Genomic DNA, 20152 nt, shown 5'->3' with positions numbered 1-20152 from the left:
ACCCTCCAGCCAACCAACATGAGTTATGTGTTGCCCGTGTGTATATTTTCCAAGTCCTCCCTTCGTATAAGTGAAAACCGCGATGTCATGCCAGACGACTGGTCCCTAGAAAGAAGGCAGAAAGAAAAAAAAGAGCGCATATATATATAGACCCTTTTTTATAGATTCTATATTAGAAAACGCAGAGGTCTCAAGGCTTCTGAGCGGCCTTTATGCAAACATGAATCTTATTTTAGTGCCACTAACTACACTCGTTCGCAAACGAACAGAAATTCGTTTCTTTGATTTTCAGCGCAGCGTTTAGAATAGATTAAACTACGGCACTTATCCGTACGTCATCGGTACTGAGACATTAGCAGGATCTAATAAATATTTGTAACAATTTACAATGATGAGGCGCTTCACGCATTTCTTAGTGTCGATCCTCTTTACAATAAGTTGAAGCAACATAATAAAAAGTGCGATCAAGAAAGCTGGGTCTCTCACCTTACAATTATTGGAGGCAATCATCTGCACATTCATAAGGCTTCTTTCGTCGTTAGCAGCTGCTACGACGAGTATAGCGTCAGGTAGAGAGAGAGCAGTAAATTCAGCGTTGCCATAATTCCAGTCAGCAGACGATTCCATTCTACTTCAGCTTGGCTGTTTAATGCTGAAACAAAGGCAAATAAACCACTGAACTTATTATAATAGAACATTCCTTGAATAGGCATGCATGATTTTTCTCCAAAATATGCAGACGCAAACACAAATTAACTTCATTTCCTGAAGTATCATTTATTTTCATGATATGGTGATAAAAGCACGGCTTGAAAATTCGCGTATCTATCATATTCGCTCTTAAATGTTTGTATTATTTTCTCAGGCATCATTTGGTTCACAAATACTAAACATTTCTTTGCAGATGCACTCACCGCAGATGATGGTTTTGAAAGTTGCCGTCGCTGCGATAGCCGGTCTCTTCCCGGAAAACGTCACTAACGGAGGTGGCGCCACCCAGGTGCCACTACGGCACACCAGCTCCCGTGGTCCCCGCAGCTCGTAACCTTCGAGGCAGTGGTAACGCGCCACAGATCCATCGGCCGGCGTCCGCCAACACGTCTCCTCGCCACTCACGTTGTAGTAGCCGTTGACGATCTCTGGCGGCTCCGGCGAGCATCCGGCATCTGCGCAAGCAAGCCAAGTTTAAGCTAGATACTGACAGCCTTCGACAGTTTTGTGCTGACGGAACCATCCGCCAGTACTTGGGAAGCGTACTGCCTGTTGAAGAGCTGTATAGTGCTCTCTAGTAGAGGGACACTGAGCAGAGAAGAAGTTGGCCTGTGTCGCTAAAGTACCAAGCATTAATCGCAGAATACCACTCCAATTGAAAACGGAGCATTTATAAGTTGGAAGACCAAAAACAAAATACTAGAGGTGACATCGCCGGCCCATTTCGCAATTAAAAGAGGCTCTGAAGGGGGCTCTGATAACATGGCGGTATGCCTGAGATGGTAAAGCACGCTGCTTTATGAATATTGTCCAGCAAGAATTTTTAATGCGTTTTGTAGAAGCTAGTTATCTTTAGTCAAATTTTGAATTTCAGCGTGTCATTTTCTGCCGTACTGCGATGCCCGGAAAGCAGAAAGGATCCCTCTCAGGCTGTCGACCTTTGTTCTTGTCTCTTCTCTTTCAAGAGCATAAAGTTATTGACTGATTGAAATTTTTACTGTATAGTTCCTCACGTTCCTACTATTCTTCAAAAACAAACATACGTTTTGAGAACACCATCACCGCACTGTTGCAGTTACCGGCCCTCTTCTGAGCAAACTGCTAACCGCTATTGATGCTAGCGCATTATTATTCGTTAACGCCCCGGAGAAATCCGAAGCTCGCGTTAGCCTTTGATGGCATGGGCAAATACTGACTTAACCATTTCCTTTAGGCTCAAGCGATTATGTGATTATTCCGCGCTAGTATGTGACATCGGGCCTCATTGAGCCCCATGTTATCTTCCTAAATTCTCCTTCCTATCATTAAAACGGGCCTGCATAAAACGGTAAATGAATACACAGCACGGCGAAAAGCTGCTACGAAGATCGTACTATGAAGACGAACTTTTGTGTCTCCCACAGCGCATGGTCCACCGTATCATTCGTTGCACCTGTCATTAGTAGTGGGGACTGTGTTCTACTACAACACTGTAGCACTAGTCGGAGGCATTCATTTTGTGGCTGCCAGCGCAGTTTCTTCATGTTCATGACAGTAGCCGAGCGGGCAGCATAGTAATCGACAAAGGCAGCGCTGGGTGACATGCCCCCAACATTGCGCGGGTGCAAGCCAGGGCTGCTAGCCTTCCGCCCAGTAGGAGACGGCACTTCTGGATGCTGCCTATTCGCCACACGCTTCCACAAGTAGCCGAAAAATCTCCAAAAAGCTCACACCTTCTTTCTACAAGAGCAATGTTGTCCTGTCCATGCTGCCTGCTCGGCTACTGACATGCATACGAAGAAAGTGTGCTGGCAACCCCGAATTGAACGCCTCTGACAAGGGCTACCGTATGGTGATAGAACACAGTCCCCACAACTAACGACAGTCACCAAAATCGATACTGTGGATCATGCGCCGTGGGACATAGATAAATTCAAATCATATGATACGGTCCTCGTACTTTTACAAAGCTGGCAGCAACAACATTATTTGCACTGCAGTAAGCCCCTTATTTGTGAGTGAGTACAACCACTTCTCCGTGCTAAAAAAACCACCCACCTCCGAACAGTTTGTGGGAGATGCCGGTGCGCCAGTCCGTGCCCAGGACAATGACGTGGCAGCGAAAGGTCAAGTTCCGGTAAGACAGCCAGTCGCGAACTTGGAAGACGCGCTGCAGTCGAACGTCGTAGGTAGAGTTGGCCGCTACCCGGACACTGTCGAAGGGCATCGTGTTAAGGTACACCCCGGTTTGATCATTGTACACGTCGCACGCTGGCGAAGGCTTGGGGAACATCCCTCTGCAGTCCAGCTCCACGGCTTCTGTGCACGAGACGCGGTCAGAGAAGGTCGTCCAGCTGCCTTCCTTGCAAGAGTCGGCAGCGTAAGGGCGGAGAGGGACTTTGGTGAGAATAGCTACAAAATGCACGCTCTTGTTTCTAAACAGTCCATACCAAGGCCTAGCAATATAATATATATTAGGGCGCTAATATTTTTTTCAAGGGCATTGCATTGTTCCCCCTTCGTTCAACACAGAGGTGCTGAGTTCTAGTTTGAAATTTGCAGGAGGGTCTATGAATTAACAATAAAAATCACCTACCGGAGAGAAGGGGCAGAGTAAAGAGGAATGGGAAGTCTACAATCACTGGCACGGATAAAAACTGAAAAACTTACATGCAGTCTATGCTCACGCGCGTTTACCACTTGGCTCAGCTTTTTTTTTATTATTTGACTTTTTCTTTGCATCAAGGTGCTCAAAAAAGGCTGCACGAAAATATATACGCTTTTTTTAGCAAAAAGGTCACAAATTTTGAGGCCTATTTAGTCGCTGAGGGTAGGTACCGACCTCCAGTCATAAGCACGATCGTTGCAGCATATACCAGGGCAAGTCATGGATTCTACTAGTGCAGTCTTCGAATCGGTCTGCACTAGGTATTTAGGGCGGCGTTCTACTGTCTTGCTTCTTCGACCTTAGACGCGCGTTCGGCCGCCTTCGTTCACGTGCGCCCACATAATACTACTGCTTCCAATCAATAATTTTTGAGCTCCGCCCTGAAACTCAGGATTCTTTAGGATCTCTAAGATGTTTCCCAGTTCGTTCATCGTCCATGCCCTCAAATGGTTGCAGTAGCAAAGAAACCGACTACTTTTAAGCTGAAAATGACTCTACAAACATTAAAAGTAGCCTTTTATAATGATTATGACGATGATGATGATGATGATGATGATGGTGATTAATTTCTTTGCCTTCAGTTTGTTAGATCGGTAGTCTTCGCCTCATCGGCTTTTGCGCACTGACGATCAACGCCCTTAAACCATCACCATCTGTTATTTCGGCATTCAGTACGGTCTAGGGTCTTTTTTTTTCAAGCGATGTTTATTGCCTCAGGGCATAAAGGTTATGAAATCTTCAGCGTCAGTTTTATTCAGTGGGGAAATGTGATCTTTGCCGAGTTTAGAACTAGTCAGAAGCTAATAATTACGGAGTCAAATGGAAAGGAGCGCTGACTCTTCAAAGCAGCGCCCATAAAATGCCCTTTTCCCCCCCCCTCTCTCCCCGAATTCTTCTCCCGACTACTGCTGGCTGCGGCAAATTGGCTTCGTAGCGACAGTGACAGGTGGAGCATGCACTGTATCGCGTATAGACTGTAGAAAAAGTTTCCAGTGGCTCTAATCGCGGCACCGAGGAGGTGGCAGCGATAAGGAGTAATCATATACAAATGCATCCACCATTTGCGCCAGCAGTATGGTTCCCGCGCGGCGGGCATCACAGCGACTACCAGACATAGCCCTTATCGGTTGCGCTGGCGCAAATCGCACAGCCAGCGCCTGCGTCTCTGCCCCGTCACCTTTTAAGCGACAGCACACACGGCTAAATTATTCGTTTGTTTGCAGGAGGAACGTTTGAGAGCACTGCGGCACTGCCATTGCGGCGCGATAGCGGGCATGTCAGGTGGTATTTTTTTATTTCGCGGGCATTTGCAGTGAGAGGAAAGAAGTACTACGTAAAAGATGAATAGTTAGAAACTGTTCAGTCCAACAATTTGCGGGCCGTTCTACAACTTTTCTATTAGAAATTTTTCCTAAGTTCGTTGCTTGCGAAGTTGCTTATATAATCTCGGCTATATGTGCAATTAAGCAGAATACGAAAATCTGTGTGACTTGCTCCATACGATAGCCAGAAACATGCATTTGGTCGCGTCGTCTTAGAGTCCCTAGGCATATTTTTAAACCCTGGCTAAAGCTAGCTCAGACACCACGTACATTTTTATTCTTAATTTTTAGCTCGTATTTAGCTTCCAATCACAAATGGAAGAGGCGAAAATTATGCATATTACGTTGAGATATACCTCACGAACGTACTCGGGAACTCATTAAGCTAAACTGGACATGACATCCAACACAAAATTTGAGCACGAATGATACCGGAACACAGTAGAAAGGTCTCAGAGTACAAAACCGATTCAAGGCTTCATTTGTCTTTCTCCGTCAGCCTCTTGCGCATGCAGCCAATTAGAAAACTAGCTTCCCATAACCTGGGCCACATAATTGGCGCATGAATGGCAGTTCTCCAACCAGTACGGAACGCCTGATTAGCCTACACTCACTGACCTTCTCGGCGAGAGCTGTCGAAATTCGCTGGTTCAATTCGGCGCAGTCACAATAGTTAGCCACGTGCAAAATATGCACCTGAACGAATGTGCTTCTCTCATCACGCATGGCAGTTGTACACTACTAAACTGCTGCTTGAGCTGTGCCATGGTCGAAAATAATATTGGTGTTAGTGCAAAGATCACTATGCTTTCCGATTTCACTGATAAGTCCTCGTGCTTTTTTTTTCACTATGTTCCGGTCTACTGGAATGCGAGGAAGACGCTGTGCTATCGAATTGAGCGCACGCAGCGACACGTACAATCACTCACCGACGATAACGGTGAGGAAGAAGTCGTTTTCGGAAGCACCGGCGTCCGTCTCCACCCTGCACGTGTAGTTTCCCTGCATGGCCATGTCGGCGCTGAGGATGGTGATGAAGGAGGGAGAGCGGTTGCTCAGGTCGACTCGCTTGTCGAACAGGTTTCGCGCCAGCGGCCGGCGCCCCTTGCGCCACACGTACACCTCGGCGCCGTCCTTGAACCAGAGCACGCGGCGGAGGTCCTCGGTGGGAGACAGCACGAAGAAGCAGAGCAGCGTGGCCCCTTCCCCTTGCAGCACGTACTGCGTCTTGTTGCTGTCGGACAGGAGGCGTACCTCGGTGACCACCACACCCCGCACGCCTGCATATCATCATCACCTCCATCACAATCATCACCATCACGCGGATCGCACCGGCTGCAGGACAAACGCCCATCCTCACACTACCCATTAATTCCTCCCCCGCGCTAGTGTCTTCTTATTACACCAATAAACATCTTAGTCTCATATCTTCACCTGAACGTAGGTAACCCACTTTTACCGTCTGTGTTTTCCTTCCTTTGGAGTCCAGCCTATTACCCCAAGAGGCCATCGGTCATCTCTTCGCTGCATTGCACTCCCACCCATGTTGACAGCTTCCATTGTCATGCCATTAATCTCTTCTTGAGTCCTAATTCACGTTTCTATCTCTCTGCATATTAAGCTGTACCCTCTTATTTTCTTTCCATAACAGAGTGGGCTATCGCTAATTGAGTTTCGAGGCATTTCTTTCGCCTGCAAGTTTCGTTTTCATAGGCGAGTTGTGGCGTGTGCAGACTGCGCCCAAGGAATGATTGTGCCCGAATGCGTGTGTATTTGCACTTCGCAATAGTTAACGAGTGGAAACAATTAAACTCGATTAGAGGTATGTTATTCACGCTTTTGAGATACTGAGCTAAATTTTTTCGTAGCTTACATATCCAAATAAAAATTTAAAATTGTTTCTATCACAGCGGATCAAACACTTCTCGATAGCAAAGTACTGACTGCATTGACAAATTATGTATGTACGTTATGTTAGTCTCTTACACATGTAACGAGCATTTGCCGGTCATAAAGTTTTACGTAAAACGTGCGGCTGGAGCAGGGGTGAGTCAGTTATCACGGCAACTGTCCATAGCACTGATATGGCGTAGAATCGAAGTTACGATATAAACTTCAACAGCTACTGACACAGAAATGTTGGCTTCACCGGCTTAGTTCAGAACCTCTTACATATCTCAATAGTGCCATGACAACGAAGACCGGATAAGAGAAGCAGTGGTAGGCAAAGGTTCTTTAGAAGATAAGAAGCTAAGACTACGCAATGATATTTAATTAGGAATTGGGCAAATGATTTTTTTTATTAACGATGCGTGGGCGTTGTAGCAAGTAAAACAGCTTTGAGATTTAGGCTACATTATTCTGCCGAAACAAAGAATTTTTTCATTGTGCCTTTCTCCCGTTCGCGACGAGAAGTGTCGTTGCGTAGCCTTGCAGCTCCATTACACTCCCCGGGGAACAAAGGATGGCGGCAGAACACCGCCCTTTTTTTTCATTCCTTCTCTTGATGTCTTCCAAATAGCGAGAAAAAGTGCTGCTAAAGATTCGTCGCGTTGAAAGCAGACAGAAAGCTACATAAACACAACCACAAAATAAAAAAACTACACCCACAGAATTTTTTGTATAGCTAAGGAAAAAAAAATTGGCCATTAGTATCACGCACAATAGCCAGTGTTGCAAATGGGTTGCAAGCCCCAAGGGTAGCGTTGGCCTGGCGGCCTGGGGCAAAGCTGGAAACATCCGAAGGTCCCGGCAAAGGATGAGTCGACTGGCAACAGAACAACTTGTTTATTCTGGCATCGCCAAAAGAGCAGCCGGTCAGGGCGACCACGTTACTCGAAGGAAGGAATCGAAGTCTCCCTTGGCGTCCGGGGCAGCTCCTTTTTATACCCTCGGAGTAGAGGGCAAGAAGGAACGGCTTGGGATGAGTCGCACGAGACGGCGACGCACAGACATGTACAGACGTGACGGGCGCGTCCGCCGGGCCGGCGCCGGTCAGACCTCCTCGCCTCCCAGTTGGGGAGCTCCTCTCCCCGGCTGCCGCGCTTTGACAAGCGTGGGCACCAACATGCACACACACACACACGCACACACGACGACACGTGGCATTGAAACCTGCCTGGACGCGCTTGGCGGGAGGCGTTACGGCAGCACTGAACGGGCCCAAAATGACCGCCACTTTGAACGAAGCCCCGGCGTCCGTTGCATCCGCGCCGGCTATATCGCGCGTCGTAGACGAAACGTAACAGACCGCCCCGCCGGGAGAAGGAGATCCCGATGGTCAGGGGACTGCATCCGCTGTCCATAGGGATGTCGCTCGAAGATGCTCGTAATCGAAACCGGTCGTCCCTCGACGTTGCTTGAGCGCAGCGCACAGAGAAGGCCTCGTTCTCAGGTTCAGGATCACACAGGACACTGCAAAGTCACTTCGGGAGAGTTGCCATTTTTGTGCTCGTTCCCAGCAAGCGTTAGAACTACGCCGAAACGCAACCGCTCAGTCAGCAAGCGCGAGACAACCCTCACTAAGCTCTGCCAGGCTCTTTCCCCTTTTATACTACTGCCTAGTTCCTTACAGTAGTCAAGCAGCACTCAGAGCGCGTCCACAAATTGGAAAATTGCACTAGAAAGCACATAATCACTTTGAAACACTAAACAAAAGCAATATGTTAAAAATCCTGCCTCAGGAAGAAAACATCACTAACAAACAACTTTGAGGCGGATTCCCATGTTAGGGGCTTCGACTTAAGCCATCGGCGTTACCGTTGAGACCCCCCTTTTTGTAACGAGCCTCAAAGGAATATTGTTGCAAAGCGAGGCTCCAGCGCAGGAGGCGGCCATTTTTGGGAGAGATGGTCTGCAGCCATTGGAGAGGGCAGTGATCCGTCTCAATGATAAACCTCGAGCCGGCTAGGTAGCATGACAATTTCTGAACGGCCCACACGAGACACGCACACTCTTTCTCGGTGGCGCTGTACGCCTGCTCACGACAGGTCAGCTTGCGACTAGCATACAGGACGGGGTGTTCCACTTCTCCATTGTCCCTTTGGCACAGTACAACGCCCATGCCTCGCTCACTAGCATCGCACTGAACAACGAACCCTTTTGTGTAGTCTGGCGATCGTAGCACAGGCTGGCTTGTTAGGGCGCTCTTTAAGGCGCTAAAAGCTCTTTCCTTTGTCTCGCTCCAGACGACTGTTTGGGGCTCTGTTTTTCTTAGAGCATCCGTCAGGGGAGCCGCGATATCGGAGTAAGGAATCGAAGTCTCCCTTGGCGTCCGGGGCAGCTCCTTTTTATACCCTCGGAGTCGAGGGCAAGAAGGAACGGCTTGGGATGAGGCGCCCGATACGGCGACGCTCTGACATGTTCAGACGTGACGTGCGCGTCCGCCGGGCCGGCGCCGGTCAGACCTCCTCGCCTCCCAGTTGGGGAGCTCCTCTCCCCGGCTGCCGCGCTTTGACAAGCGTGGGCACCAACATGCACACACACACACACGCACACACGACGACACGTGGCATTGAAACCTGCCTGGACGCGCTTGGCGGGCGGCGTTACGGCAGCACTGAACGGGCCCAAAATGACCGCCACTTTGAACGAAGCCCCGGCGTCCGTTGCATCCGCGCCGGCTATACCGCTCGTCGTAGACGAAACGTAACACCAGCCTCTTAGCCTTTGTTATAGACGAAAGAGTGCCGCTTAGACGCACTGGTTTCTTTTCCCATACTTTTTCCCTTTGCTGCGACAAAAGCAGATATTTTGGCACTGCTGCTAGAGCTCGTTACAAAAGAAGCTGTCTTTGTTGAAGACGTTTATATTTTAATCCGCTTTTCTACAGTCCCATATTTCTGTAATTGGTGCTTTTGTGTACCGGATAAGGAATAGAACGATTCAACAATTGTCGGCAGGTTTTGTCATCTGGTTGCGAGAATCAAGAATCTTGGTGCCACGACAAAGCGAATGAATATGTGCTCTCTAGCGCGCCTGGCCTTAATGCCTTTTATTTCGACTCCAGAGCAGTGCAGGTGCCCATTAACTTTGTAAGTGGAGGAGGAGGAGAGACTTTAATGAAACCGGAGAATTCTGCCTGATTGTTGGCCTGGCATGCTACTCCAGGTTGTAAGAGTGAACTACTGTCGGCAAATAGGATTCGTACATTTTTCGCCCTGGGGGGAAATTGGTGCAGGTGGAAGGCAAAAGCCAATACGGAAAGCTGTCGGATTGTTCTGTTGAAGTCAATTTAATTGAAAGCAATAAACACGTGAGCCGATTGTCGCGCCGTCTGAGTATTCATCCGGGTAACGTTAAGAAACTTAAAAGTATGGTCAAGGATTGTCAGAACATAAGAATGCGTTAGTCGCTTTCATTTCATGCAGGCCGAAACTTTTCAAAACAGACTCAGTAGTAACATGAGCGGTATGATGCGCGGGACTTAATTGAATAACACAGGTGTAAATTAGCTTCTTTACTAATGGCCCAATAAGGATATCCAAGCTTCCTTTCAGTTTCAAGGTTCGTAGACACATTTTCCTGAAATTTCTGTACTGTAGCCACATCGTAACCTTTTTAAATCCTTGAGGCAGTGCTATAGGTAGTAAAAACTGTGGTTTAAATTGCACCAGCTAAAAAATGTCCAGAGTAGATGCGCGAAATTCACATTTAAGCTCATTAATTGAAATAGGCTGCAAGTACCGGGTGGTTCACCTAAGATATTCTGAAATTTATTTATTTTTTTAGTGAGAAGAAAGCTTTCTTCGACATAGTATTGTCAGTGGTGTAGCGTATCAGAATACAGTTAGGATGTGCTGACTAGTAGGCTGGTTAACTAAAATTGAATACTTAAATTCTTAACTAATAACACTAGGCTCCTTATTTATTGAGAGGCGCGTAGCGCGTAGCGCCATTTCCTTTCCCCCAAAACTAATTTTTATTTTCGTGCGATGCCGGCAGACGCTTTCCCGCTTGACCAAAAATCAAGGTCAAAGTCGAGATAGTTGGTGTAACAGCCGCTGGTGTCGCTGCTTTAGCTGACGCCCATAATTTATCGAAGGAGAATAGACCGGTTTCTGCAATAGCTTCACTTGAGCGAAGAGAGTGGGAAAGGGCAGAGAAAAAGGTTCCTAGTGGCACGTCAACAGGACCAGATGGTATTCCGATTATGTTTATAAAGATGCTAGGACCAAAATCCAAGCAAAAATTAATACAGGTAGTGAATAAAATGATCGTGGATGGGAAAGTCCCCGATGAATGGCGATTAAGTAGAATGAACATGATATATAAGGGAAAGGGGGACAAAGCTGACGTAAGTACCGTCCCATAACAATGACATCTGTGGTGTACAGAGTGGTGATGCAGATTATAAAGGACAGATTGCAGGCTTGGGTGGAGAACGAGGGGGTGCTGGGGGAGCTACAAAATGGGTTCCGGAAACAAAGGAGGTTGGAGGACAATCTGTTTTCATTGACGCAGTGTATAGAGATTGCTGAAAAGGAACACAGCCCCCTATGGCTAGCATTTCTGGATATTATCGAGCCTATGACAGTGTTATTAAGGAGTATTTGTGGGACATACTGGGCACATTGGATGTGGAAGTTGGAGTAATTAATCTTTTAAAAGATATATATAAAGGTACCAGAGTGCTTATAAAATGAAAAAAAACGTATCAGAGCCGGTAGAGATACAGCCGGGGGCTTAGGCAAGGATGTCCTCTGTCTCCTTTGTTGTTCATGTTGTACCAGCAAGGGTTGGAGACCAGCAAGGGTTGGAGACCAAGCTAGAGAGGAGGAGCAGACTATGCTTCAACCTTTCTTTTTTCAAGCAAGGATAATTGATTAAAAATTCATTGCCGGGTCTAACATACGCCGAAGATATAGTGCTAATGGCTGACAACAAGGAATATATACAGAAGTTGATAGACATATGTGTTACAGAGGGAGACAGATTAGGTTTTAAGTTTAGTAAGAAAAAATCTGCAGTCATGATATTTAATGATGAGGTCGGCGAGCATAGAATACAGGAGTTCATGCTAGAAGTAGAGGATGAGTACAAGTATCTTGGGGTGTGGATAAATAACGGTGTTGAGTATCTGAAAGAGCATGGACAATATGTAATGAATAAAGTTAGTAGGAATGCAGCTTTCGTGAAAAATAGAATTACAATAGGTATGAAGTGGTAAGAGGGATCTGGAAAGGGGTAATGGTTTTTAGCCTGACTTTCGGTAATGCGGTGCTGTGCTTGAGATCAGACGTTCAAGCAAGGTTAGAAATTAAAGAACGTGGCGTAAGGAGGCTATCTTTGGGAGCACATGGCAATACACCAAATCAGGGGGTACAGGGTGATATGGGATGGGCGTCGTTCGAGATCAGAGAAGCTAGCAGCAAGATAGGATTTGAGGAGCGATTAAGAAAAATGGGGGAAAAGCAGTGGGCTAGGAAAGTTTTCAGGTACCTGTATATAAGGAATGTTGATACGGAATGGAGAAAGCGAACTAGAAAATTGACAAGCAAGTATCTGGACAGCAGTAGCGGGCAAATCAGCAATTATCAGTTAAGAAAAATTTGAAGAAACACAGAGAGATCTGCGGAAAACAGGGATGCTGACGAAATCAGCACTGGGAACATACAAGATTTTTCAGCAGGAAATTGCCAAAGAAAATATCTATGATAATTGTAGGGGAAGCTCTTCGTTGTTTGAGGCCAGGACGGGAGTTTTGCGGACTAAGACATATAGTCAGGTACCACGAGATAGACACGTTGTGCGTTGCGTGCGGAGAGGAGGAGGAAACGGCTTAACACTGGATACTTTTCTGTAAAGGGCTTCACCCTACAGTGGAAAGCAGCGGGGCTGATTTATCCAAGGCATTGGGGTTCAAGGACAGTGAAGGGAAAGTAGATTTTAAGCGAGTAGAATTAACCAAGCGAAGGGTATCTGATTGGCGGCTAAAACCATGAGAAGAGTAAAATTTCATGTCATGGCTTGGTGGCTTGCGCCACCGCCCGATTTAAAGGGCTCAGCCGTATCCACCCATCCATTTGTCCGCCCGTCCGTCTGTCCGCCCATCCATCCATCCACCCGCCCACCCACCCACCCGCCCGTCCGCCCGTCCGTCTGTCCATCCATCCATCCATCCACCCGCCCACCCACCCACCCGCCCGTCCGTCCGTCCGTCCGTCCATCCGTCCACCCATCCATCCATCCACCCACCCGTCCATCCGTCCGTCCATCCGTCCGTCCATCCGTCCACCCACCCACCCACTCACCCACCCACCCACCCATCCATCCATCCATTCATCCACCCACCCATCCATCCATCCATCCATCCATTCATCCATCCATCTATCCACCCATCCATCCATCCATCCATCCATCCACCCACCCACCCACCCATCCATCCACCCACCCACCCATCCGTCCGTCCGTCCGTCCGTCCGTCCGTCCATCCATTCATTCATTCATTCATTCATCCATCCATCCATCCATCCATCCATCCATCCATCCATCCATCCACCCATCCATCCATCCATTTTCATGCGTCGAACCGGACTACCACCACTTATGCTCATGGTTTGACCTCTAGCTATATGCAAGGTCAAACTTGCGGCCCCACTGACAGCTCGAAAAGCTGGTGTAGTGAAGGTTTTCGCTTCAAAAGAAACAGCGTGTTGCATTTTGTGGCATGATGTGTGTTATTTAATGTCCCGTATATGCTAAAAGAGAGACACTACCGTGAAGGCTTCCATACTAGTTCCCACCAACTGGGCATATCGCGGACATCACACACGCGCGGACATGATCCAACACTTGTGTGTTTTTTTTCATTTCGCCTCTATGAAAGTGCGGTAGCGTTCACCTGTACCATTTAATAAAAGCTTTATTTCAATGAATGCAGTGCAGTTTTACTGGTTACCAAAAATGACACTATTTTCAGTGGAGACTAAAAATACGAACTGCAGGACCACTAAAATGCAGAGAAGCGACGTCCTGCACTCGTAGTTCACTGCGGCTACAGTGGACGTGAACGACGTTGCAGTCAGAAGTTTCAAAATAGATAGTTAATTAAAAAAAATTCTAGCTGCATATCACTCGTCACAGGTTTCTACTTGGGAACGGAACACTTAACAAGCTAGCCACTCATCTCACCGTAAAAAGAAACCAATTGAGTGCTAGTAAGCAAGCAATGAATACAAAACAACCTCATGTTATCGTCCAAATACACTGCTTGCTCGGCACTTTAAATTTTTCCGACCAACTTATAATTGCCGTGGAGTAATCATTAAAGTCACGCAGCCTGCGCCACATCTTGAGGTTAGCGGCCAGAATCCTAGGCCAGAGAAAGTTGGATAGGAAAAGTCACATAATTTGAACTCTGGCGCACGAAGCCGTCCCCGGCAACGAAGCGGCCCACGAGCTGGCTCGAGATCTCTACCGCCGAGCTGCTACAGGGCCCCTCGATGACCGAGGGAGCGGAGAGCGCATGCTAAAATATGGGGAGACCACGCAGCATGATAGATTGGAGCGCAGACTGGTGCCCCCGCCAGACCAGAAATTGGACAACAGACAAGCAGTCACGTGGAGGCGACTGCAAACTTTTACGTTAATGCGAACCACATGTTACCCGAGGCCAGGAGCGATAAATGCAATCTTTGTGGCGCGAGAGGGACCCTCGACCACATATTATGGGAATGCCCGTACTCTCTCGGGGGGGGGGGGGGCGTGCGTGCGTGCGTGCGTGCGCGCGCGCACACACATGCACACACACACACACGCGCGCGCGCGCGCACGCGCACACACGCGCACACGCACACGCACACACGCACACACACACACACACACACACACACACACGCACACGCACACGCACACGCACACGCACACACAGTGTCCCCTCCCCCTGAGCTCCAGCTCCTGCTCGTCCTGCTGAAGAGGCTGCTGGGACTCAAGGCCTCCCAGCCTGCGTCTGAGGTGGCGGCACCCGCTCCCTGACCTGCGTGTCAGGGGGTGGGTAGATCACCTTATTCGTTAGACAGTAAAGTTTAGTCTATCTGTAAGAACATGTAGGCCAATCTGGATGGCTTACCATAATATACCTGTCCACTTTATAGCCAAATAAAGAAAACAACACAAAAATACGAGCAACCCCGATAGCCTTTCTGGAGTGTTCGTGACAGTAATGTGTACAGCTCTGGCTCATGCTTCACGGCAATTTCCTCCTGCTGAAAAGACGCTTCACCCATTATTCCTTCCTTCTCATTCTGTGGTGCCGTGCCACTCAACGCACGGTTTACGACCTGTTGGTCGTGAGAGGGACACACACTTGACCGCCTTAGCGAGCGACTCGAAGGGCTGCGCAAGAAAATAGCTGCGCCACAGTTTTATGAGCCTTTTACCCCCCCCCCCTCCCCCCATCCCTGTAGAGGACTGGCTGCAGTACCTGTGTCTAGAGCACCATTTCGAGCTTTCCGGATCCAAGAATTCCCTGCTTTGTGCAGTGTAGAGGCTTCGTGCAGGCGTCTACACCATTACAGGTGCGACTGATATAAAAAGGGGGCTCTCAGTTGGAATCTGGAAACCGAATATATTTTGAAGTTTAATTCAGAAGTACAACTGAAGAAACGATTTGTCACGAGGAAAACTTTATGAAAATATATTACGCACCTCACCCTCAGACGGAGCGAAACAGCCACCGCGGTGGCTAAGTGGTTATTGTGGTCGGCTGCTCACCCGTAAGACGCGGGTGCTGACCCGGCCGCGGCGGTCGAATTTCGATTGAGGCGAATTTCTAGAGGCCTGTGTACTGTGCGATGTCAGTGCACGTTAAAGAACACCAGGTGGTCGAAATTTCCCGAGTCCTTCACTGTGGCGTTCCTTACAGCCCGAGTCGGTTTGGGACGATAAACCCCCATACACCATAAACCGAATTGAACTGTTAGGCTTCGTGCTAATAAAGTCTTCCCTTTCAGTTTAGTTTGATCTGCATGTGTTTCGCAAAAAAATTTAACTTGTCGCTTGAAGTTTGTTTATGAGCTAAAGAGGTGGCCGTTCTAGGCATTTTTTTTCTTTCTTTACACATTTAGCTTTGTATGCAATCACAAGGAAAGCTCGTGCTGCGAGCTGGGAAATGCTACTGAAAAAAACTTGCGTTCGTTGTGGCTGCTTTGCGGTCACATGCGCTGTCCATATAAGGTGGCCAAAGCAGCCGGCCACAAATTTGCAAAGCACAAAATGTTGGGTTGGTGAGTGAATAGCTAAATTCCTTACAATACTTTTTTCTCCCAAATGAAATATGGTGTGATAAAAACAATGTTACTGCCGGTGCATAAAAACACGATGCATATATAAAACAAAATTTGGTGGAAACAAAGGCGTTTATAAATAGCGCCGTCATTTGTGCTACCTCTAACGTTAAATCTGAGCCAGGCAAGTTCATAAATTGAATGTTAGGGGGAGTCATGTCCAACATAGTTAAGTAGTAGTAGTAATAACTTTAATCATAGAAATATATGGGTGCGTCTCGGTGTAGAGACACTCTTCACATCTTTTGAAGTGGTCTGTGGCTCTTGCGGCAGGGTTGGAGCCCCTAGTCCGGGGCCCCACTGTTACGTTTCGCCTACAACGCGCGGTATAGCCGGCGCGGATGCAACGGACGCCGGGGCTTCGTTCAAAGTGGCGGTCATTTTGGGCCCGTTCATCGCTGCCGCAACGCCTCCCGCCAAGCGCGTCCAGGCAGGTTTCAGTGCCACGTGTCGTCGTGCGTGCGTGTGTGTGTGTGTGCATGTTGGTGCCCACGCTTGTCAAAGCGCGGCAGCCGGGGAGAGGAGCTCCCCAACTGGGAGACGAGGAGGTCTGACCGGCGCCGGCTCGGCGGGCGCGCACGTCACGTCAGAACATGTTCAAGCGTCGCCGCATCGGACGCCTCTTCCCAAGCCGTTCCTTCTTGCCCTCGAGTCCGTGGGTATAAAGGGAGCTGCCCCGGACGCCGACGAGAGACTCCGATTTCTTCTTTCGAGTAACGTGGTCGCCCTGACCGGCTGCTCTTTTGCGATGCCAGAATAAACTAGTTGTTCTGTTGCCAGTCGACTCATCCTTTGCCGGGACCTTCGGATGTTTCCAGCTTTGCCCCAGGCCGCCAGGCCAACGCTACCCTTGGGGCTTGCAACCCTTTTGCAACAACTGGTGCCAGCGGTGAGATCCCGACAACGGAGGCCAGCAGCGAAGATATGCGGTCAACTGTATGCTGAGCAGCACAACGACCATCCGGGAGCAGTGCAACGAGCCCTGTGTGATGACTGGTTGCCTGCAGCGGAACGACTGCGCTGAATTCTTGGCTGCGAGGTTTGGTGAGTGCGGGACTTTCTTCTTCTGAGTTTTGCCAGGCTTTTGTTAGTGTCAGAAACAGAGCTGGTAATTGTGTTGTCGTTGCTGCCGGGTTAGTTTGCGGCAAGACAATAGTAGGCAGTAGAGAAAGCAGCATTCGGAGCAGCCATGGATTTGAAGTCGTTGCGCAAACCGAAATTGCTGGAGCTTGTAAGAGAGTTGGGTCTGGATGTCTCAGACAAACTCAGAAAACCAGAACTGCTAAGGGCTATTCTTGAGTTGGAGGCTGAGGATGACGAGCTGTCGGAATGCCTTGAGACAATTGAGGAGAGGGAGCAAAAATACGAGCGCGAACGTAAAGAACAAAAAGAGAAAGACGAGCGCGAACGTAAAGAACAAAAAGAAAAAGAGAAAGACGAGCGCGAACGTAAAGAGCAAAAAGAGGAGCGCGAACGTAAAGAGCAAAAAGAGAAAGAAGAGCGCGACCACGCTTTAGAAATGAAGCGTCTCGAGGTAGAGATGGAACGCGCTCGTAATGGAAGTCAGGCACACGGTGCAGGAGAACGGGTATCGTTCAAAATGACTGACCTGATGCGGCCGTTTAAGCTTGGAGAGGACATTGGTTTGTTCCTGGTTAACTTTGAGCGAACGTGCGAGAAGCAGGGGTTCTCTCGGGAAACATGGCCACAGCGCTTGCTCACTTTGTTACCCGGCGAGGCGGCCGACGTAGTCGCTCGCTTGAAGAGAGAGGAGGCAGAGGATTTCGACCAAGTGAAATCGAGTCTGCTAAAAAAGTACAGGCTGTCAGCGGAGGCGTTCCGTCGGAAGTTTCGGGAAAACGAAAAAGGCAGAAGTGAGTCATATACAGAGTTTGCCTACAGGCTTATGTCAAACATGCAGGAGTGGCTCAAAGAAGAGAAAGCGTTTGGTGACCACGAGAAAATTCTGCAGTGTTTCGGGCTGGAACAGTTTTATAGTCGGTTACCTGAGAACGTGCGGTACTGGGTCTTGGATAGGCCAGACGTTAGTACAGTGGCTAAAGCCGCCGAGCTAGCCGAGGAGTTTGTGACGCGTCGGGCTCGCGGAGCTAAGGACGGTCAAAAGGGTGAATTTGGCTCCATGTCTGAGAGGCCGAAGTTCACACCCATGAGAGCATGGGGGAACACGCGTAGTGCGGATGCGAGTGAAAGCAGTCCGACCGAACGTAAGGAGACGGCGGCAGCCGAAGCCGAACGCAGAAAGCGGTTCGAGAGGAGGCAAGCGCGCGTGTGTTATACGTGCCAGAAGCCGGGACACTTACACTTACACTTACACTTACACTTACACTTACACTTACACTTACACTTACACTTACACTTACACTTACACTTACACTTACACTTACACTTACACTTACACTTACACTTACACTTACACTTACACTTACACTTACACTTACACTTACACTTACACTTACACTTACACTTACACTTACACTTACACTTACACTTACACTTACACTTACACTTACACTTACACTTACACTTACACTTACACTTACACTTACACTTACACTTACACTTACACTTACACTTACACTTACACTTACACTTACACTTACACTTACACTTACACTTACACTTACACTTACACTTACACTTACACTTACACTTACACTTACACTTACACTTACACTTACACTTACACTTACACTTACACTTACACTTACACTTACACTTACACTTACACTTACACTTACACTTACACTTACACTTACACTTACACTTACACTTACACTTACACTTACACTTACACTTACACTTACACTTACACTTACACTTACACTTACACTTACACTTACACTTACACTTACACTTACACTTACACTTACACTTACACTTACACTTACACTTACACTTACACTTACACTTACACTTACACTTACACTTACACTTACACTTACACTTACACTTACACTTACACTTACACTTACACTTACACTTACACTTACACTTACACTTACACTTACACTTACACTTACACTTACACTTACACTTACACTTACACTTACACTTACACTTACACTTACACTTACACTTACACTTACACTTACACTTACACTTACACTTACACTTACACTTACACTTACACTTACACTTACACTTACACTTACACTTACACTTACACTTACACTTACACTTACACTTACACTTACACTTACACTTACACTTACACTTACACTTACACTTACACTTACACTTACACTTACACTTACACTTACACTTACACTTACACTTACACTTACACTTACACTTACACTTACACTTACACTTACACTTACACTTACACTTACACTTACACTTACACTTACACTTACACTTACACTTACACTTACACTTACACTTACACTTACACTTACACTTACACTTACACTTACACTTACACTTACACTTACACTTACACTTACACTTACACTTACACTTACACTTACACTTACACTTACACTTACACTTACACTTACACTTACACTTACACTTACACTTACACTTACACTTACACTTACACTTACACTTACACTTACACTTACACTTACACTTACACTTACACTTACACTTACACTTACACTTACACTTACACTTACACTTACACTTACACTTACACTTACACTTACACTTACACTTACACTTACACTTACACTTACACTTACACTTACACTTACACTTACACTTACACTTACACTTACACTTACACTTACACTTACACTTACACTTACACTTACACTTACACTTACACTTACACTTACACTTACACTTACACTTACACTTACACTTACACTTACACTTACACTTACACTTACACTTACACTTACACTTACACTTACACTTACACTTACACTTACACTTACACTTACACTTACACTTACACTTACACTTACACTTACACTTACACTTACACTTACACTTACACTTACACTTACACTTACACTTACACTTACACTTACACTTACACTTACACTTACACTTACACTTACACTTACACTTACACTTACACTTACACTTACACTTACACTTACACTTACACTTACACTTACACTTACACTTACACTTACACTTACACTTACACTTACACTTACACTTACACTTACACTTACACTTACACTTACACTTACACTTACACTTACACTTAC

General features: G+C 47.1%; 1 protein-coding gene across 1 annotated transcript in view; it reads right to left on the bottom strand.

Moving 5' to 3' along the window:
- The window catches only part of LOC144095369 (uncharacterized), a 57057-nt gene continuing 36905 nt past the window's right edge, over positions 1 to 20152 (bottom strand). The window contains exons 4-8 of the mRNA XM_077629130.1: positions 5610 to 5960; positions 2749 to 3087; positions 915 to 1166; positions 487 to 652; positions 1 to 105 (exon numbers count right to left, since the gene is read on the bottom strand). Coding sequence (XP_077485256.1) covers positions 549 to 652; positions 915 to 1166; positions 2749 to 3087; positions 5610 to 5960 — 1046 coding nt within the window. The 3' untranslated portion in view covers positions 1 to 105; positions 487 to 548. The remainder of the gene's footprint in view (positions 106 to 486; positions 653 to 914; positions 1167 to 2748; positions 3088 to 5609; positions 5961 to 20152) is intronic.

Source organism: Amblyomma americanum, chromosome 6 (assembly GCF_052857255.1).
Source record: "Amblyomma americanum isolate KBUSLIRL-KWMA chromosome 6, ASM5285725v1, whole genome shotgun sequence".
Classification (NCBI taxonomy): domain Eukaryota; kingdom Metazoa; phylum Arthropoda; class Arachnida; order Ixodida; family Ixodidae; genus Amblyomma; species Amblyomma americanum.
Note: the sequence above shows the minus strand (reverse complement) of the source record. Positions and strands in the feature narration are given on the sequence as shown.